We start from the raw sequence: 23,210 nt of genomic DNA, 5'->3' as shown, positions 1-23,210 counted from the left end.
AAGTCTTCAGTGGTTTTCTTTATTTGCTAATTTCCTTGAGCTTTCTCTAGAATTGTTAGATTGTATCTCTTGTTATAAATAAGTATCTATTTTCTATGCTCCTCAGCTCCATCTAGTGGTCATAATGCAGTATTTTACTGCTGCCCATAATGAAAGAACATTCCTTCTACATTGGATTGACCAAAGGAGTAGATCATGTTCACTTCCAAAATGAATTTGTTTTTTATCATAGTAAATGGGGTGAACCTAAATGAATATTCACTTTGCAAAGAATATGCGAGGGAAAAAATATATTTTTGCTTGTATATGATTGAATGATGGACGTCCGTACCCCTGTATTCCTTAAAGTGGGGTTCCACCCAAAAAACAAAACTACCTGTAAAAATTCTAAAAAAAAAAACAAAAAAACATTTGGATATTTTTTTTTTTTTTCACTTACCTCTAAATGCCTGTTGCTAGGGGGTCCCTCGTAGTCTACCTGTCCCTTAGCCTGGGCTGGTGACATCACTTCCTCCTCGGCACAGGAAGGGCTCGGCTCTGCTCCCTCCCTCCTGTCAATCATCTGGGACCCATTACAGGTCCCAGGTGATTGAGCGGCCAATCACGGCGCACGACGCCGCTCGCGCATGCGCAGTGGGTGCCAGGCTGTGAAGCCACAGCCCGGCGCCCACAGTTGAAAAGCCGGCGCCGACGAGCGGAGGGGGGGGACGAGCGGGGCTTCGATCCCCCGCATCGCTGGACCCAGGGACAGGTGAGTGTCCAATTAAAAGTCAGCAGCTGCAGTATTTGTAGCTGCTGACTTTTAATTTTTTTTTTTTTGGACGGCCCCCCTGGGTGGAACTCCTCTTTAACTACTTAATATATAATGTGGCAGGGCGGCTGTATTGCGCAAAACAACATACCTGTGCATTGTTTTGTGCAATAAATACTGTGGGTGTCCACGCGCCCGCTGCATGGGAGGGGAGACAATCTGCGGGTATGGCGAACCAGATGTCCACCCACAATCTCTCCACAGAGAGCCAGATCTGTCTATGTAAACAAGGAGGATCCCCGTTCTGTCAGGGAAGTACACAGAGATCTTCTGTTCCAAGTCATCAGGGACAGCGATCTCTGTGTACTTCCTGTCAGTCCCCTCCCCCATCAGTTAGAAAACACTCCCAGGGTACACACTTAACCCCTTGATCGCCCCTGATGTTAACCCCTTCCCTGCCAGTGTCATTTATACAGTGTCAGTGCATTTTTTTTTAGCACTGATCACTGTATTGGTGTCACTGGTCCCCAAAAAGTGTCACTTAGGGTCAGATTTGTCCGCCACAATGTTGCAGTCCTGTCATAAGATGCTAATTACTGCAATAACTAGTAAAAACAATTGAAAAAATGTAAATTCCATAAATCTATCCCATAGTTTGTAGATGTGATAACTTTTGCGCAAACCAATCAATATACGCTTATTGGGATTTATTTTACCAAAAATATGTAGCAGAATACACATTGGCCTAAACTGATGAAGAAATTTGATTTTTTTATTGGATGTTTTATAGCAGAAAGTACTTTTTTTTTTTTTTTAAATTGTCGCTCTTTTTTTGTTTATAGCGCATTAAAAAAAACGCAGAGGTGATCAAATACCATCAAAAGAAAGCTCTATTTGTGGGGAAAAAAGGACAACAATTTTATTTGGGTATAGCGTCACACGACAGCGCAATTGTCAGTTATAGTAACAGTGCCGTATCGCAGAAAATGGCCTGGTCATAAAGGGGGTAAAATTTTCGGAGCTGAAGTGGTTAAGATAAGGGAAAATTCTCTTGCAGCGCAAAATTCAACTGAAAATACTGAACTCCTTTAGTAATGGGGTCACATTGTGCACATAACTGATCAGTTTAGGGGGGTGAATTGATCCCCAGACAGTTATATCTCCATTAGTACAGCAAGTAAATATTGTACCCTCTTGGGGGATCACATGAAGAAGCCCATTAATTGGTCACACCTTTACTTGGGTCTTCTTCTGTTCACCATTCCAAACTTCTTCACTTTATTCTTCTGGCTCTAAACTGCTTCCCACTGTCACCCGTGCACAGTGCACCTCACTGCAACCTCGGGACAGCACATGCAGGATAGTCTTTTATTTTTTGTATTTAAAATAAAGGCTGTATATGTTAATATGGGACTGCCATCCTGATCTTGGACTCCTGTGCTAGTCAGTGATCTGGAATAAGCATGCAAGATAGTAAATTGGAATTAACAGCATAACCTAATTTTAACCAGTTAATCCTATAAAATGTACAATGAATGTCCTACAGGCCTTCCAGCTGGTTGCACATCCCGTATGGGACTCGGTGAAGGTTTCCCGTGTAGTAGAGTTGCTGCAGCTAATTACAATCTAACAAAGATTTTTTTTAAAATGTATTTCCCTTATTGAATCCTTTATATCCCCCAACTAGACCCAGCCAATATCAATAACTCTTACAAAAAAAAAAAAAAAAGTTTAAATGTCACTTCTGACAAAGTTATGACTAAATGATTGGGTCCACAGTCAGAAGATGAATATTTACTCTGGTCCTTAACTGGTTAAACATTAAAGGAAATGTGGTAAAAATCTGCCATTTTCTTAGTAAGTCATGATTCACCTTTACCATAGAACTATAATGCCCCGTACACACGGTCGGATTTTCCGATGGAAAATGTCCGATCGGAGCATGTTGTCGGAAATTCCGACCGTGTGTGGGCGCCATCGGACATTTTCCATCGGATTTTCCGACACACAAAGTTGGAGAGCAGGAGATAAAATTTTCCAACAACAAAATCCGTTGTCGGAAATTCCGATCGTGTGTACACAAATCCGACGGACAAAGTGCCACGCATGCTCAGAATAAATAAAGAGATGAAAGCTATTGGCCACTGCCCCATTTATAGTCCCGACGTACGTGTTTTACGTCACCGCGTTCAGAATGATCGGATTTTACGACAACTTTGTGTGACCGTGTGTATGCAAGACAAGTTTGAGCCAACATCCGTCAGAAAAAATCCTGGGATTTTGTTGTCGGAATGTCCGAACAAAGTCCGACCGTTGTACGCCCTATTAGAGTTCTTCCGTATATAACTGACTCTTTTTATATTTCATCCAGCAGAAGTCATACCACAGTCTACTATGAAGATCATACAGGTGAGATTCGAAAGTTTTATTGGATTTTTTTAAACTTCTCTAAATGCTGATCTCCCTTTTTCTTTGGAATTCTGAATGTGATGAATCCACATTAACAAGGAGGAGATGTAAAGATGTTGAGGTGCTCTAGGAAAGGTTGGACAGATTTGGGGATGATTGGAGTTTATTCACATTGAGGAGTTTTCATCCCCTGAGGAGTAAAGTCTAACACTCTCTACACACATTGGATGGGGTTGGGTCATCTTGGACCATCCGTTCACCCAATGATCTTATATTCTGCAGAGTGCAGACGTACATTTACACATGGTGGACATGTATGTCTGTTCCTATAGGGGAGGATGATGGGAACACTGGGATTGACCTATGTGACAGACCTAGCCGAGACAGAGGCTTTTGGAGAGGACTGAATGCAAGCCTCTTGCATTTTGATTATGGGCCCTGGATTTTCAAGGGAACAATGCTCTTTGCAAGGTGAATGAGAAATCCAGTCTGATCTGTACTAGTCGGACTCAGTCGGGTATATATGTGTATGTTGTGTGTTGTCTCATTCTGTTGTGGACTCTTTGCTGTGATCATTTGGGATGTGTGTCTCTATGGGGGAAGGGGGGATTCCTCCAGCAGCCCCCCTGCTGATAAGACTACTGTGGAGAAGTTTGAACACACCTGACCTGTGTGTCCATTGTCTTTGGACAGTTTAACCCGCCCTCTTTTCCAAGGGTGAGGGGGAAGAGTCTCTGAGTTATTTTATCTGTTGTGTCCATGTGATAATAAAACAGTCCATGTTAGCATCTAAGCAAGTCTCGCCTTGTTTTGTGCTTGGGAGCATTTGGAATATCTGTATCCAGACTGGGAGCAAGTGGTAAACTGACAGAAACACTCAAGCGGAGTGTGGGACGTTCTGTGACAACCTACTTCAATGCAGCTAGTAGGGCACCATGGACAGCTGAGGGAAGGGAAGGGCAACTACAGCTTGACCATAGGTGGTGGACCTTCTTTATCTCCCGATGATGGTGCAGGCTTGTCTAAGGACAAGAGAGCCAAAGGAATTAAGAAATGTCTCATGGGGAGTTGGTCTTGTGTGGCAGATACCCCAAGGGAGTAAGCTTCCAGCTCACCCTACTACAGGTGGTTGACATCAAAGACAAAATGAGGGCAATTTACTAAACCATCAAGTAGATACAGAGTTGGGGTAAGTCCAGGGGTTGAGGTGGATAGGAGGCAGATGTTGTTGCCAAACAGGAACAGGTAAGGTTATAACCAAGAAAATCAGACAGCGGAGTGGCAGGCAGTGACGGCCCATCCATTAGGGGCGCATGGACGCCACCCCCACTATCCATGCGTCTGGCCCCCTGATCTACATGCAGTGCACCGGATGCATGTATTCCAATAGGGGGGGTGTTTTTTTTTTGACGCACGTGATTAGAGTCAGATGCTCTAGTAGGCTTCAAAAAAGGGTGGGCTGGGGGCGCAGAGCACTGCGCTTCAAGCCCACCCAGTTGTGTGACAATAGTGAATATTCGCTATTGTAACACTGATTCTCCTCCCAGAGCCAATCAGGAAATGGGTCGTGAGACCCGTTTCCCGATTAGCCGAAAGGAGAAGTGACCTTTTTAGCCAAAGGGGAGGAGGAGGAGGGAGGAGAAGCATGGCTGGAGGGGACGCACAGCTAGAGGAGAAGCAGACAAAGACCAACCGACCCACCAGTCTCCCAGGGATGGCTCACCCACAGCGGTTTAGCCACTCAGCACTCCCCGGCTTGGACAGGGGAGGGAGTTTGGAGACATCCCAGGCAGGACATTGGTTTGCCCCCCCCCCCCCCCCCCCAAATTATCGAGCACCAGCCTCCACTGGTGGCAGGAATCTGGAGCTAGGATCCCAGGAGCAAGGTGCCAGACACAGGAACAGGGAGCAATGTGCAGTATACAGAGGAAACACCAGGGCTCAGGAATACTAGAAACGTGATCCATTTGGGGCCATGCTGCATTCATCCTGTACCTGCAGGTAATGCATGTGGTTGTGGTCCTGTGGGCTTTTACAGGTTAGAACACACAGTAAAGAGGTGACAAAACTCCTCCCGGTCACCTGTCAAATGCAGACTGATTTTCAGAGGGGTGACAATGACAGCCGCAAAAAAAAAAAAGGCACAAAAATTACAAACCTGAAACAGTGCAGGGAAAAAAAAAGTTAGTATTTTTTCTTCTTATTTTTGAGTGGGTTTTTTTTTCTTCTTTTTTTTTGCTTTTTGGAGTCTTTTTTTTAATACAAGGACAATGTGTTACATTCTTGCATACTGTCTGTTTAAACTTTTCAGATGACTATTTTTTATGCCTTTTTTTCCTCCCTATTGCGTAAAAAAAAAAAAAAAAAAAGGCAAATCAGTAAACTCAAATTTACAGATATCAGCACCTCATTCTCACACAGCACAGTGGTGTAGTGGATAGCACATTCACCTAGCAGCAATAGGGTCGCTGGTTCAAATCCTGATCATGACACCATCTGCCTGGAGTTTGCATGTTCTCCCTGTGCCTGCGTGGGTTTCCTCCAGGTACTCCGGTTTCCTCCCACACTCCAAAGACATGCTAGTAGGTTTATTAGATCCTGTCAAAAATTGGCCTAATATGTGTATGTTGTATGTGTTTGTAAGCGTGTCAGGACCCCATGTGGCAAAGGACCGCGCTATACTGCAGATGGACACCGGCAGCAAAAAGCACCCTGAGGCGATTCAGTTTGCATAGGTAGTGCTATACAAGTCACTCATTCATTCTTACTGACTGGAACGCTGCCGGAAGTGAACGGCTCTGGTAGTCACACACAGGAGATTATATCTTCCCCGGGTCTACATGGACTGGTTCTGTCTTTTTCTACAGATAAGTTCCTGATCCAACAATCATCATTGTAAGATCTGTGCAACACACAAGTCTGTATTCTGGTTTATCCCTGTACACCCTGCACTGTGTAAAAATAGAACAGGAAGATACTTTGTGTATTTTTGGATAATCTTTAGTAAATATTTAGTATCAATGTGCTGACTATGGTAACTTTTATATGTTGCAGATTACATTGGTAATAATTTGCATAGATTTCCTGCCTGTGACTTCCTTGGGTAAGTAGAACTTTTAACTTTTTAAAGGACATTTCCAAATGTCTGGTAATGAATAGAAAACCAAAAATATATAGAGGACTTTTAGGAGAACTCCAACATGCATACAATGTACATCACAGTTAAAATGTCAACATTTTACCTTATAAACTCATTGTCCCTTCTGTTTTTAATTTACAGTAAAACCTTGGTTTGAGAGCGTTTTGCAAGACAAGCACATTTTTAAATAAAGTTTGACTTGATATATAAGTAGCGTCACGTCACAACTGAGTATAGAAGAGAACAGGGCGCCTCTAAGTGTAGCAATGTGGTTACAAATACCATACTGGTGACTCCACAATAGGGATAAAACTTTTTCGTAGAAGGCAGTTTAACCACAAAGAGTGGTCACTCATTAAAATTAGGAGAAAAGAGGTTTAACCTTAAACTACACAGAGGGTTCCTTACTGTAAGAGCGGCAGGGATGTGGAATTCCCTTCCACAGGCGGTGGTCTCAGCCTAGCAGCCGAGCATCAATAGTTTCAAAAAAATGATTAGATAAGCACCTGAACAACCACAACATACAGGGATATGTAATGTAATACTGACACATAATCACACACATAGGTTGGACTTGATGGACTTGTGTCTTTTTTCAACCTCACCTTCTATGTAACTATGTAACTATGTTACATTTAATGAGGGTACAACATTTAGAAACTCACTTGGTTGATGAATAAAACAGGCACACGCAAGTATGCTGGCATCCAGGGTAAAGCTGTCCATATAGACCATCCTCCGCACCAACATTGACGTTGTCCCTTCCACACTGCACTTCAGATCGCTCTACTGCAGGGTAGTCTTTCTGATCACTATTGCAGACTGACAGCGGTGAGAGCTGGTGGTGCGGGGGATGGTCTATGTGGACAGCTTTACCCCGAATACCTCCATACTTAGAGGTGCCTCTCTTCTCTTTTATTTGTGGATGGATATTTTATGGTTACACAACCTGGTCACATTGCTATAATCCTTTTATATGGACTATAAACTGAAGGATCTATGAATAAATGGTTGTGGAACGAATCATTTGAGTTTCCATTATTTCTTATGGGGAAATTCGCTTTGATATACAAGTGCTTTGTATTACGAGTATGTTTCCGGGATGAATTATGCTCACAATCCAAGGATTTACTGTATACTTATTAGATGGATCTCCTTATTACCGCTCTTGGAAAATAAGCCAATAGTAACTAGCTTACTTTGCTTCCTTCTGATGGAATTTTCTTATGCTTTTGATGTAATACTTTATTGTTTTATCCGTAGCTCTACTTGTTACATTTTTACATTGCTATGTACTCATCCTGTTCATACTTTGTTATGTACTCTTCCTGTTCATACTTTGTTCTGTATTCTTCCTGTTCATACTTTTGTTATGTACTCTTCCTGTTCATACTTTGTTATAACTAAAGAAAAAAACTGTATACAAACCTACAACTATAGCTGCAACTCAAGTGAAATACACACAAGCAAAGCTACATAAAGATATGGAGCTGCTCTCTGAAAATGACGTGTGACCCAATAATAGGTGCAAACAAACATATAAAAGTATAAGTGAATCATGTGACATATAAAAAGTCCTCCAATGAATGGGGAAATCCTGAAAAAATTCCTCTGATGGAGGGAGAGGAGGGACGTGCTGATGTCACCGCGCTGTTATCTACCCGATTGGACGGGCATTCATATTGTTGCCGGCCGGCTCATCTTTTATCCTTGTGTAAAGCGATAATGCTTTTTACCAACAAAACACCATCTGGTTTAACCTATGGCAATTTGTTTTCCTGCTTTTTCTCTGGGCTGGTATGACCGCTAACATCCAGTGTGGATTTGAATGTTGGGCTTCTGATCACCTTCACGATCAACAGTCCCTAGCGCCATGTGCTTCGATCGGTCACCTGAGGACCCAGGAGGAAAAGTTGTGTTGCTGGTAAGCGTGCGTTCTCTGTGGTGGTGGATTCACGTTGTTTGGTCTTAAAGTCCCAGGATAAAGTCCCAGGATAAAGTCCCAGGATAAAGTCCCAGGATAAAGTCCCAGGATAAATGCTTTGTCTTATTTATCCATTCTTCCATTGGAGAATTTTTTCAAGATTTCCCTATTTATTGGAGGATTATTTTATGTGTCACATGATTCACTTATTGGGACTTGTTATAATTTTATATGTTTGTTTGCACCTATTATTGGATCACATCTCATTTTGAGAGCGCAGCTCCTTATGTTTAGCTTCATTTTATTATTATTGATCGATTTGAATATTGCACCGCCATCCTTGTATGTACTCAATTTGTCAATCTTTGTTATATTTAAAAAATAATAAACAAATTTGACAAGAAGGGGGTATTCACACCCCTTGAAATTTCCCACATTTTGTTCACGTTACAATAAAAAAAAAACGTAAATGTATTTTATTGGGATTTTATGTGATGGACCAACACAAAGTGGCACATAATTGTAAAAGTGGAAGGAAAATGAGAAATGGTTTTCAACATTTCGAGGGGTATGAATACTTTTTTTAAGGCACTGTAATAATGGTACTATGTCTCACTTTTTAGTCTTGAATATATGAAATGCATATGAATATAAAAACTTTACAGTAGCTCAAAAAAAGTCAACATTTAAATTTTTGTTCTTCGAAAACATTGATCCTCTGATCCAATAAAATATGGAACATTCTGTCCATAGATAGGCTAATAATATACATACAGCAGTTGATACATAAGATATAAGCCCGTATTCTTACTATATGATACGTTATCTGTGCTGTGCCAGCTTATGACTTGTTTTTGTACTTTTTTTGGCTGTTTGTCATAATGGTGAACCTTTCTGATTAAATAAAAAATTTAAAGAAATGTACAACAGTAGATTTTACAGTTCATAAAATACTTGTTTCACAGCTGGCCATAGATAAAAAGAATTTCGACCAAAAATGTTTAAGTCTCAGTGACACCAGTGTATTGGGACCAAAAGTATTGGGACGCCTGCCTTTACACACACATGAACTTTAATGACATCCCAGTCTTAGTCCGTAGGGTTCAATATTGAGTTGGCCCACCCTTTGCAGATATAACAGCTTCAACTCTTCTGGGAAGGCCGTCCACAAGGTATAGTAGGGTGTCTATGGGGAACGTTTGACCATTCTTCCAGAAGAGCATATGTGAGGTCAGGCACCGATGTTGGACGAGAAGGCCTGACTCGCAGTCTCCGCTCAAATTCATCCCAAAGGTGTTCTACCGCGTAATGTTTTGGCGTGTTTACATGTGTTTAAGCACGTCAAGCGTTTTTTTCAGCCAAAATGCCGCTGCTCCAGGATCTGGCAGTGTTTTTTTTTTTCTGCCACTAAACTCTCCTGTCACAGAACACTGCCAAAAGCCTATGTGTGCATGAACACATAGGCTAACAAGGAGGACGTTGATTAACTAAAACTGGAGAGTGCAAACTCTGGTGCAGCTGTGCATGGCAGTTCGGCTTCTAACTTCAGTTTGCTCAATTAATCTTTGACAAAAAAAAAACTAGAAGCTGATTGGTTTCTATGCAGAACTGTTTCAGATTTTGCACTCTCCAGCTTTAGTAAATCAACCCAACTCTTCAGCACTGGGTCATGTACTCAATCATCGGTTGCCTCCTGTCGATGTCCACCAGGCCCATCCTAGTGAGGAAGATGTAGACCACCACAGGACAGCTTGGACTCTCTCCTACAACTTTCTCCTGGCTCTCTCTTCCATGAATTTCTCCTGACCCAACTTAATCCTTGGACCTGGACCTGGACTTGCAAATAGCCCCCCCAGCTAAGTATAACTGGGACCTCGGTGTCTCCTGGCTGGCTTCCTCCCAGACTTCTGCCCCAAAGGGCAGAACCCCTGTTCAGGGGTCTCCTCCTGCATAACTGGGCCTAGGAACACTGCCCCTTGCTGCTCGGGCCTTGGACCATTTAAGGGCTCTCTCACCACCTTCTGGACACACCTCCCAGGGATTGTCTGGAGTTTAATAAATATTCAGTCAGCAGATTCTGTCCTTCCTCTCACTATGTTGTAAAATCCTGTAGAAGATAGGGAGAAGTAACAGCAGCAGCCTGTGAGACACTGAGCAGCCCTAAGCTATCCACCACTGCTCCTCTGATTACAGTGGAACTAGCTAAATTTACCTAGCAACCTATTCTAAACTAAGAGGACCCTACATATAAAATTAAAGCTCATTAAAAAAAGACTTTGTTAGTTTAGGCAGATTAGAGATGGATTTAGGCAGGATAGGTAGCAGCTTTGTACCCACCCCAACCCTTCATTTGACATTGATAAGGATTTTAGTAGGCACAGAATGTTATCTCCATCATGGTCCCACCAGACACCAACTGCCTCAAAGCACATCCTCTACTATAAAGTGACAGACAGGTGCACAACTTTAACCAGTCGTGGTCTCCTCCTGGTTTACTACAGGAGCATGAAGGTTGCAACTAAGCCTTCCTGCCTAGGTTGCCATGTGAATTATTTGGCCATGAGTCTGGTAATGGTCATTAAAGAGGTTGAGGCAAATTCCTGGCCAGTGACATGATAGCCCTCTACTCCAACAAAACCAATATGGCAATGCAACAACATTCACAGCTGAAGGAGTTTATCAGGGATCATGGGGTTAAAACTAGAAGAATATTAACTATAATAGTATGTTTTGATGTCATATCTATTCTAAAGCATACCCATTACAGAAATAGTTTGGGTTGTAACTTGATGTAATGGGCAGCTGAATGGGACTTTATCCAGTATGTTGTGTGCTGGAACTGTCTGTCCAATACCTACAGGAAGCACAATAATTATTTCTATAGATAGAAATCCAACTGTGGCTTGGGTTCACTGGTGTCTGCCTTCGTAACCAAGCCTGAGATGGAAGAAGTGATCATTTCTTTGCAGATGTAGATGATAGGTCAAGGTTAAAAAAAGTGACCTACAAACCTTTACTGAACACATGAGATCAGTGGACAAAAGCACCAAGGTTTTTAAGACAACAATCTGGCCTTTTGGGTTGTGTAATAGAACAACATCATCTGTTTGATTTCCATCAACAACTGGAACACAAATTAGGGGTCATAAGAATCTCACACTACCTGAAGAGCATGGCAACCAACACTATATATAAGAACAATGACGACAAGCACGGTAGAGGATCTGTGAAAATGAGCCCTAAGCTATCCATCACTGCTCCTCTGATTACATTGGAGCTAGCTAAATGTACCTAGCAACCTACTCTAAACTAAGAGGGCCCTACATATAAAAGTAAAGCTCTTTAAAAAAAGCTTTAGGCAGTATAGGTAGTAGCTTTGCCCCCTCCCCAACCCTTCATTTGACATTGATAAGGATTTTAGTAGGCACAGAATGTTATCTCCATCATGGTCCCACCAGACACCAACTGCCTCCAAGCACATCCTCTACTATAAAGTGACAGACAGGTGCACAACTTTAACCAGTCGTGGTCTCCTCCTGGTTTACTACAGGAGCATGAAGGTTGCAACTAAGCCTTCCTGCCTAGATTGTCATGTGAATTATTTGGCCATGAGTCTGGTAATGGTTATTAAAGAGGTTGAGGCAAATTCCTGGCCAGTGACATGATAGCCCTCTACTCCAACAAAACCAATATGGCAATGCAACAACATTCACAACTGAAGGAGTTTATCAGGGATCAAGGAGGTAAAACTAGAAGAACATTAACTATAATAGTATGTTTTGATGTCATATCTATTCTAAAGCATACCCATTACAGAAATAGTTTGGGTTGTAACTTGATGTAATGGAATAAATCCCTGGGCAGCTGAATGGGACTTTATCCAGGCCAAGTATGTTGTGTGCTGGAACTGTCTGTCCAATACCTACAGGAAGCACAATAATTATTTCTATAGATAGAATTCCAACTGTGCCTTGGGTTCACTGGTGTCTGCCTTCGTAACCAAGCCTGAGATGGAAGAAGTGATCATTTCTTTGAGGATGTAGATGATAGGTCAAGGTTAAAAAAAGGTGACACACAAACCTTTACTGAACACATGAGGTCAGTGGACAAAAGCACCAAGGTTTTTAAGACAACAATCTGGCCTTTTGGATTGTGTAATAGAACAACATCATCTGTTTGATTTCCACCAACAACTGGAACACAAATTAGGGGTGGTTCATAAGAACCTCACACTACCTGAAGAGCATGGCAACCAACACTATATATAAGGACAATGACGGTAAACAAGGTAGAGGATCTGTGAAAACGAGGTGCAGCAAGAGCTCTGGACAGAGAAGAGAAGCAGAACAACATAGTCAACCAATGCGCCTGGAGTGCTGGTTTTACTACCACCAGATATCCCATAGACAGGATGACCCAAAACCATCCATTCCATGTTAGGCAAGTATGTCTTCTAATACTTAAGATGGTATTAAGATGGCATTCTTAAGATTATATTTTCAGACCCTGTTGGCTGTTATTTCTTATCCCCAACATGCAGGGCCGGTGCTAGACTATTTTGCTCCCTAGGCAAGACCAGCTACTTGCACCCCCCAAATAAAAAAAATCTGAAACTTCAAATTTGAGACAAGAGCAGAAGCTGACTCTATAAATGTGAAGACAAATGGAGAAAAAGAGAAGCACCTCTAAGTGTAGACTGTAATATAATTTAATAAGCTCGTAATTCTATCAACTCACATAATGTAAAATATAGGAAGACTGATCCATAATAAAACCCCAGGGACTGATTGCAACTGCATCATGGGGGGGACACTGGAGGAGTCTGGATGTACAGCACTGTCAGGGACATGGATCCAGCCGAGACCATCTGTCATCAGGCACTGCACCATCAGCGTGGTGTCACCATGGTGACGTCAGCATGGTTACGTCACTGGGGAGGAGATGCAACACATTTCTGAGCATGTTCAAATACATATATTTATATTTTTATTTGTAAATAAATCATCTTTTATAAATGTTTGAATTTTAAATGGATTTGAACTGAGCATGCTGGGCACTGTACTGCCATGATATTCAGAGCCCGCCTCCTACCATCCACTTATAAGGCTCCAATTGTCCTCTCCCCTCCAGAGAAAGGAATGTGCTTACCATTCCAGGCATTGCGCATGCAAGGAAACGCATCTCATCTCCTCCCCAATGACGTCACCATGCTGATGGGGTGGACCGCAGAGCGGTCCAGCCCTCAATCATGATGACAGACACTCCACGTCCCTGACAGTGCTGTACATACAGACTCCTCCAGTGTCCCCCATGGTGCAGTTGCGACCATTCCATGGGTTTCTATCATTGATAAGCCTTCCTTTGTTTTATATTATGTGAGTTGCTACAATTATTAAACTATATTACAGTCTACACTTAGAGGCCACTGGGAAACCAGCGGCCGTAGCTGCACCCTAGGTGACTGCCTAGTTTACCTAGCGGTAGCACTGGCCTTACCCACATGCCCAGCACTGATTCACCTTTATGGCCTGTATTTAATAAAGAGGATGCAAATCCTAGCAGTGGTCTTCTCTTATTTGCCCCCTTTTGGTCTGTAAAATAAACCATCAAAAACATTTTATTATATCTGCTCAATAAGGCCAATAAATACCAGTTGGTCCTGTCAGAAATCCAGTGTGCTGATAAATTCCTGTGCTCTCTTCATGTGCTGCACTCCTGTTAGCTATATTGTTTCCTGGTATCTCTACAGAACTCCTTCCTCTATGTTATTTAGAAGAGCAGGGGGTGTTCTGTAGACTTGTCTTGTTTCTATTTTCCAAATACAGTAAGGTGAGTGGGCGTTGTCACCCTAGGACAGGTCACCAGGTAAAAATACAGGTGAAAAACCCCTGAAAAAAAAAACAAAACAATGGAGCCATCATGTCTAAGGATTCGTGAGTCGAGGGCCGAGCTGCTCTGTGTTCGTCAATAGACGCAGACAGGGTGGCTCGAGAGTGAGCCCACAAGAGTGCCCACATAGAAAACTGCTTTCTATACTCACTGAAGATGAGGAGCCAGGAGTGTCGGCGAGGGACCCTAGAAGAGATTTTCCTGTGTACAATCATTGCACAGAGCCCGGTAGGTGTACCGTGTTTATTATTTTGTTTAAAAAAAAAATCAAAGCTTTACAAACACGTAAATGTACATTGTTACCTATAGCTTGGCTAGGATCTGGGCAAATTTAATGTTCTTTTCTGTTTTATTGTTGTATTTATCTCTGCACTGGAGACATTATGATGTATTTCCCTAATGTATGTTGATGAGGGACTTTTTCTAAAATGATAATAAACCCAATGCCACTTTTTGTAAGAATATCAGTCTGCCCTAAGTGGAATTTACTGTAGGTAGATGCCGGTAAAGTGAGTTACTGGCTGACTTCTTTTTTCCACTTCTGCAATTCCAACCTACAATGGAAACAGAAACCACTCTTATTCTACATTACAGTATGGAGGAGGAAGTGATACCACTGCAATGACACTTCTGAAGAATTACACATCTTGGGGGAAATTTCTGGCAACAGGACAATAACCTTCCTGACCACCAGGCAATATCTTTCCTGGCCACGGATTATTAAACCTTTCCAGCCACCAGACAATGTCCTTTCTGGCCAACAAACAATATCCTACCTGGTCACCAGACAATGTCCTTCTTGGCCACTATACACCCTTTCTGGCCACCAGACAATGTTCTTTCTGACCACGAGGCAATATCCTTCCTGGCCACAGATCAGTAACCTTCCTGGCCACAATGTCCTTCCTGGTGGCCACCAGACAACATCCTTCCTGGCCACTATGCACCCTTTCTGGCCACCAGACAACATCCTTCCTGGCCCGCATACAACATCCTTTCTGGCCATCCAATTTATTTTTACTGGACACAGAATAGTATCCTCCCTGGGCACTAGGTATTATCCCTCACGGTCACAAAGCAATTTATTTCCTGGCCACAACACAATATCCTTCAGGGACCTCAGCATAATATCCTTCCTGACCACTGAATAGTATTCTTCCTGGCCACAACAAAATATCCTTCAGAGACCTCAGCATAATAACCTTCCTGGCCACCGGATAATTTCCTTTCAGGACACAGAACAATATCTTTTCTGATCATAAGCCAATATTTATCCTGGCCACCAGACAATGTCTTTCCTGACTACAAGACAGTATCCTTCCTTGCCTCAACACTGTATCCTGCCTGGCCACCATAACCTATGCGTCCTGGCCAAAAGACATACTGTTTATCCTTCCTGGCCAATGGTCAATATTTTTCTTGGTCCCCAAACCATATCCTTCTGGCCACAGATATATATCCTTCCTGGCCACAGGACAATATCCTGAACCTCCACTTATTTCAAAGATTGGCCAGGCAGAATGCAAATCCTTCCATCTTTTGTCTGGTTGTGTATTACACTTGATGTGCAATTTGTTGGTTTGGCTACTACGGTTTGATCCAAAATTGAAAATGATTATATACAGTATATATATATATATATATATATATATATATATATATATATATATATACACACACACACACACACACACACACACACACACACACACTCACACATTTCTTAGTATCATACATGAAAAAATAATATACCTTACACAATGTAACAAACAGAGATCACGTGAAAGAAATTCAGAATGAGGCTGATTGTACAAAAGATTTTAGTGAATATTTCTTCTCTTCTCCACAGATGAGACTAAAGTGGTCACTTCCCTCTATGGCACTGTCACCCTCCCGTGTTGGTTTCCCTTTATACATGGGACAAAAGATCTGACAGTGGTCTGGGAGAAGAATGATAAGGATGGGAGATTTATCGCACACAAGTTTATAGATGGCCAGGATATTCTCAAAGATCAAGATTTAAACTACACGGGACGCACAGAATTGTCTGGAGATTTCTCTCAGGGAATGGTGGATCTGACACTGCGAGAGGTCACTTTCAATGACGAAGGAACTTATTACTGTAGAGCAGCCAATAAAAAAGGCAGTGGGGACAAGAAGGTGGAATTAACCATAGACAGTAAGTAGTTCCCCACACAATCCATGGCCTACAATACACAGATTTTCTGGTCTCCCAGTTCACCAACTCTATACTATCCTGTATGGCTTGGAATTGTGGACCTACCATGCAGCCTGCATGTATGATAGTGGTGTGTTTAAGGCACAGAGTCCAATGAGCGCTACGTATTCACCGGAGCACTCTGATGTGATGGGCTTTGCTGCTGGACAGCTCTCAGGTTGCGGCCCTCAAATGCACCCATGCATGCTACAGCTGACCAGATACAGGAATGCACATATATCACAAAGGAAGTAGGGATCTTGAAGATAGCAGAAAACTGGGGTGCTAAACACATGGAAAGGTAGGAGTGCAGGGGTATCTGGGAGAACTGGGAAGCTAGGATCACAGGAAGGCAGGATTCAGACACTTGCAGTGGTGGGATGCTGGGAACATAGAAAGCTCACTAGACGGTCAAAGGCACATAGGCGCAGGAGAGCTAGAAGCTCACAGAGAGAATACAAAACACACAGTGCTGGAATGCAGGAAGCTCTCTGGGCGTGTACAGGCCTCACGGATGCAAGGAAGTTGGAACACCTGTGGTAGAAGAAATGCAAGGGCTCACTTAAATCAGGAAGACACTCAGTACTACTGGAACACACAGGGGTACTGGAGGTCACAGAACTCTGGGAGTCACTGAAGAAGTGGCACTTGGAAGATTCAGAAAATGCAAGGAAATTGGAATGCTGGAAACACGTGGAGTACACAAGGGTCACTCTGGAGTCACACAGAAAACAGGGTATCTTGGAACTTGGGGTCACAAGGAGCTAGGAACACTCTCAGGTAACTCAGAATACTCTTATGCCACATACACACAAGCGGACTTTACGGCAGACTTTGTCCTGTGGACTTTACGACGGACTTTCCGAATGAACGGACTTGCCTACACACGATCAACCAAAGTCTGACGGATTCATGCGTGATGACGTACGACCGGACTAAAACAAGGAAGTTCATAGCCAGTAGCCAATAGCTGCCCTGGCGTCGGTTTATGTCCGTTGGACTAGCATACAGACGAGAGGACTTTTCGACCGGACTCGAGTCCGTTGAAAAGTTTTGAAACATATTTCATTTCTAGGTCCGTCAAACTTTTGGGGAAAAAAAGTCCACTGGAGCCCACACACGATTGAATTATCCGACGGACTCCGGTCCGAACCAAGTATGCCGTAAAGTCCGGTCGTGTGTACGCGGCATTAGTATAACTCAGAACACTCTTGAGATAATTCGGAACACTCTTATGCCCCGTACACGCGGTCAGATTTTCCGACTGAAAATGTTTGATGGGAGCTTTTTGTCTGACATTCCGACCGTGTGTAGGCTCCATCACACATTTTCCATAGGAATTTCCGTCACGCAAAATTTGAGATCTGGATCTCAAATTTTCCGACAACAAAATCCGTTGTCGGAAATTCCGATCCTGTGTGCACAATTCCGATGCACAAAGTTCCACGCATGCTCGGAATCAAGCAGATTCCGGCTATTGAACTTCATTTTTCTCTGCTCGTCGTACGAGTTGTATGTCACCGTGTTCTATCAGAGTAACTTGGAATGCTCTCATAGTAATTCAGAGCCCTCTTGGGGTAACTGGGAACTCGCTCAGGGTAACTCAAAACATTCTCTGGGGAAGTCAGAACCATCAAGGAGTGCTGGAGCCAAGACCCGGAAATACATGTTGTTACACAGTCATGGCTGTGGGAGTGAGAAGAGCTCATATTGAAAAGCAGTTTACCAGGGTGGGAGAAGCCTGGATGCACAGCAGATTGCAATAAGTATCAGGTCAGACACAACATGACCACAGCTCTCAGTCCTGTGCAGCATATAGATAGAAACAGACACTCATTCAGCGGGACTACAGGTAATGGTCTGCCCTTCATGTCTATAGAACAATAGGTAACAGATTAATTTATTAGATTATTCTGACCCTTATGTGCCAATGAGTGAAATCAGGCTCAATACAAATATCTTTCTCACTTCCAGATGTCCCCCTCCTTCTTGCCGATAATCCCCAGATATGTCCTTGTGCCTCTCAACGATTCATGCAAAACCCAAAAATACCGCAGCCATCCACAGTGTAAAATATCATTAATATGTGTAATATACCAGTGTAAGAAAAAAGAAAAATGCATACATTACTTATAAATACAGTGCCCCAAAATAGTGCTACATGTGCTTGTGCAAATCCACCTCACAACCACCGCTATGCTGGAACCCCATGCAGATGGTTTCTCACCAGAATATGTGACCCATGGTTTTCATAGGGTCCAAAGAAGCTCAGTATACAGGGATACAGCCACGACCTACTCACTTCTGGTGTTCCAAGCTTGCTCCAACCATTCCAAAGTCCCCTCAGAGTACTCAAGAGGATAGTATGGGAAAACACAGCTTATAGAGTAGTAGGATTAAAACCACTATTTATTTAATAAAAGATGCATTTACAATAATCCAGAAGACAAAACCGCGTGTGACAGTAAAAACCAAGATGGCAGACCCCGACTTTTGGTTCCTGCCTGTGTGTCAGACGTCGCTTCCTTGACGGGTTTCGTCATGTTACTTTTTCAAGAGGAACAAGTGAACATCACATGAATACATCTGCTGACAGGCCCCAGAGTTTTAGACTGGGATAAAAAAAAAAACAGAATTGCAAATACCCAGGATACGGAAGGACTAATCAGTGTAGATCCTCCACTGAATCCATGATCAAAAACCTGCAAAGAAACAGCACAACTGTGCATAATGAAAGCTGGCTACACAAAATACATAACTCGACAAGTAGGATATTTATCTGATATGCAACCAAGAGATTATTTTTAAGTCTAAAGTAGATGTGGTGGTCTACAGCTGAGATGAGAGAAACCATCTATGGAGGGCAAGATGGATGAAGCCAATAGATGGCAATTCTAGAGGCAAACCTGTTTCCGTCTGCAAGAGACCTCAGACTGGGGCAGTAAATCAAGTTTCAGTGGGATAAGGACTCTAAACATACAACCAATTCCACCCTGGAGTATTTTAAAATGAAGAACCTAAATGCATAATGAAGAGCCAGTCAAAGACCTGAGTCCATCTGAGAATCTGTGGCAGGTGTTGCAAATTGCAGTTCAGCAAAGGTCTCCATCCAGCCCAACAGAGGTATAGCTATGTGGATATGGGGAACTGGTAAAAAAAGAAGGTTCAGGTTCTAAATGTGCAAAGCTTGTACCCAGAGAAAAATAACCCCAGAGAGCTTAATTGCAAGCAAAGCTTCTACTTCTACTAAGTAATGACTCTATGCAACTAATAAATGTCATCTAATTTTAGTTTGATTAACTTCTCCATTGCAAGAAAAAAATTCCCCCTTTTCCCCTCTGGAGTTCCCTCCCCTCAGGCTTTATTTCCAATTCTACATGTTACGACAACACAAAGGAGGACTGGCAGTGGAGAGGCCTTTCTTTAGGGGCAGTGCTGCAGACACATCGGGGTTGATTTACTAAAACCGGAGAGTGCAAAATCTGGTGCAACTCTGCATAGAAACCAATCAGCTTCCGGGTTTTATTACCAAAGTTTAACTGATAAGCTGAAGTTAGAAGCTGGTTGGCCACCATGCAAAGCTGCACCAGATTCCAGTTTTAGTAAATATCCCCCGCTGAGGATTGCAGGAAGCATGTTTCATTTTTAAAACGACTGGTCAGGGTACTATTTAAACAAACTGTAAAACCACAGTTCTATTGCAATGTTAAGTTTCTTTTATCTTTAGATTTAAATGCAGCGGAGTCAACAGTTACCATCATTCACATTGATGGGAAGAAGCGTCTGAAGTGTATCGATATCGGTGTGTTCAGAAATCCCTGGGTCAAGTGGTATGATGAGCAGCTCACGGATCTGTCCGAACATGGAACACGTAACATAACTGATATCAGTAATGGCCAGAAGAGGGTGGAGTCCGTGCTGAACTTGGATGTGGAAACAAGTAAACCGTACTTCTGTCTGGTGAAAGAGGGGAGACTGAAGAGGACCTCCAGAGCTGTGATATCAGGTATTATCACCTAACAAAGTCTAATGTAATGGGGGAAATACAACAAAGAAACAGAGAGAAAGACCAGAGGTGCAAAAAGAAGACCCAAACACAGCCAGCACAGTATTTAGTTTTGGCTAGAGTGTGGAGGGTTAAGCCTTCTGTCAGGTCTTTATTCCTGCCTGTGTTCTCATTGAGAAGTTTAACACCTGTGTTTGTACCGGTGATCATTCTCAACAAGAAAAAAAAATGCAAGGAAATCCAAAATGTTAGAGTTGCCCACCGAACAAAATCAGCCGTGCAGATATATTGAATGCATTGTTCAGTGCCTTGTCATGATTTTATACTGTATATTGTATTTATATTAGAACTCTGTTAGCAATATTATCTGCTAGGGGACAGCACGCCGACACAGTGAACCAGTTCTATTCTGACTTTACTAAGTATATATTAATGCCGTGTCACTCTTTCAGAGGTCTTAATCCTTTTGGCTCTCTGTTTTTTCCTGTGCACATTTGGTTTCCACTTTAGTCTGATTAGATATGGGAGGATTTTCTGGGGGTTGTCTATCCCCTAATTGTTTTTATTTTACTATAAATATTTTCAGTCTGATTATGGTCACCAGCTATGATTAAACATCTTGTCATGGTTATGTAGTAATGTGTGTCTGTCAGCTCACCTTTCCTCTTGTGTTCACCTTTAGAGGTCAGCCACCCTCACCTGACTGTTTAAATAATCTTCCCTCAGCATAGCTCCACCCCGGTCTCTAATTAGGAACACTATATTAACCTGGGCATTGCAAGCCAACCTGGCTGATCAACCATTGTGTGTTAGCTTTCGTGTGTACTTGCTGTGTTTCCTACGTCTGATTCCAGTTAGCGACCTTGTCCTATTCCCGACTATCCCTGTCTGCTTGTGACCCTGACCTTTGGCATGTTATGTTTATCCTTGTCTGCTAGTCGCCCCGACATTTGGCTTACCCCTTTACTATCCTTGTTGTTCCAGCCTGCTGCCTCCTTCCTCTTCTCCTGTAGTCTACCGTGAGCGTGAACTGTGAGACCCTGGGGGCCACGACCTGGAGCCAGACTGCAGCGCAGTCCATCCTCACCACTAGAGGCTCTGGTTAACACCTGCTGGCTCTTAGACTCTGCGCCCTGGGGAATCTATGCTCTTGCTCCCAGTGGGATCTGTGTTAGTGATACAGTAGACCTGCTTCCTGAACCTCCCAGGGTTCAATCCGCAGCAGTCAGTCCTGGGGTCCACTACCTTAGCGGTGCACTTCTGACTCCCATGGAGTGCATCTGTCACCTGGTCTCAGGTGACCTGACACATCTATATTCATGTGAAACGCGTTAGCCTGTCTGTACCTTTCATCACCATGATGTAAGAGATTTTGGATCTTCTACACTGTTTTGCCATGAATAAAAGGTGTTATTCGGAGTGCGGCCGTTCAGCTGTTTTCTTCAATTTTCTGAGCAAAAAGAGATTGGAAGTCTTTCAATTGGGGGGCACCTGTAACAGTGGACAACTGTCTACAATGGGAACTTCTCATCTTGGGAGATTTGTTCTAACTATATGTTGTATTTTCGTATGTAAGAATAAATTCCCCCTCACCCCATCCCGAAAAAAAAAAAAAAAAAAAAAAAACTTGGCAGGGGTTTTAAACCTTCCTACTCTTTCCAAAGCTACAGAAAGTTTTGCCTAATATGATGTATTAAGGAATACACCAATCACATTATACCCCTGGTAATGTGATATATTGAAAACGCTCTCCAGCAATCACATTATACATAGATCCCCACTTTCCCGGATTTGGAGGGACTGTCCCTGGTTCGAAACAAAGTTCCTCTGTCCCTCTTCACACCTCATTTGTCCCTCATATTGGTCTGATCTATATAGATGTATATAAAATGCACTATTTATCTTTAAAAAAGTGTTTCCAGTGCTAAACCATCCACCCAATCTCTAAATCGCTGAATTTGTAAATCTCACAAGGCAGTATAAAGGAATAGTAATGGTAAAAAAATTTTAAAAATTTAAAAAAAAGTTTGTTTGAGGATTTGTATCACTTAATTTACAGAACATGCCCACAAATTTGTTGTTTGTGAAGCAAACAACAAATAGGACAAAATAACAGAAAAAAATTTATGTGCATAACTATTCACCCCCCTAAAGTCAATACTTTGTAGAGCCACCTGTGCGGCTATCACAGCTCCAAGTGGCTTTGGATAAGTCTCTATGAGCTTGCCACATCTTACCACTGGGATTTTTGCCCTTTCCTCTTTGCAAAACTGCTCCAGCTCCTTCAAGTTGGATGGTTTGCGCTTGTGAACAGCAATCTTTAAGTCTGACTACAGATTTTCTATTGGATTGAGGTCTGGGCTTTGACTAGGCCATTCCAACACATTTCCATGTTCCCCCTTAAACCACTCAAGTGTTGCTTTAGCAGTGTGTTTGGGGTCATTGTCCTGCTGGAATTTGAACCTCCGTCCTAGCCTCAAATCACACACAGAGTGGTACAGGTTTTGCTCAAGAATATCCCTGTATTTATCACCATCCATCTTTCCCTCAACTCTGACCAGTTTCCCAGGCCTGACTGCTGAAAAACATCCCCACAGCATGATGCTGCCACCACCATGTTTCACGGTGGGGATGGTGTTCTTTGGGTGATGTGATGTGTTGGGTTTGCGCCAGACATAGCATTTTCTTTGATGGCCAAAAAGTTCAATATTAGTCTCATCAGACCAGAGCACCTTCCTCCATACATTTTGGGAGTCTCCCACATGCCTTTTCGCAAACTCAAAATGTGCCATTTTGTTTTTTCCTGAAAGTAATGTCTTTCTTCTGGCCACTCTGCCATAAAGCCCAACTCTATAGAGCGTACGGCTTATTGTT

At 42.6% G+C, this 23,210-nt stretch overlaps 1 protein-coding gene across 1 annotated transcript in view; it reads left to right on the top strand.

Annotated features, from left to right (window-relative positions):
* LOC141129487 (V-set domain-containing T-cell activation inhibitor 1-like) overlaps window positions 1-23,210 on the top strand; it is a 360,174-nt gene that overhangs the window by 300,983 nt on the left and 35,981 nt on the right. The window contains exons 2-5 of the mRNA XM_073617543.1: window positions 3,123-3,160; window positions 6,215-6,263; window positions 15,962-16,291; window positions 20,058-20,336. Coding sequence (XP_073473644.1) covers window positions 3,146-3,160; window positions 6,215-6,263; window positions 15,962-16,291; window positions 20,058-20,336 — 673 coding nt within the window. The 5' untranslated portion in view covers window positions 3,123-3,145. The remainder of the gene's footprint in view (window positions 1-3,122; window positions 3,161-6,214; window positions 6,264-15,961; window positions 16,292-20,057; window positions 20,337-23,210) is intronic.

The sequence above is a fragment of the Aquarana catesbeiana genome, linkage group LG02 (assembly GCF_042186555.1).
Source record: "Aquarana catesbeiana isolate 2022-GZ linkage group LG02, ASM4218655v1, whole genome shotgun sequence".
NCBI lineage: Eukaryota > Metazoa > Chordata > Amphibia > Anura > Ranidae > Aquarana > Aquarana catesbeiana.
The sequence above is the reverse complement of the archived record's forward strand: the minus strand, read 5'-3'. Positions and strand labels throughout refer to the sequence as shown.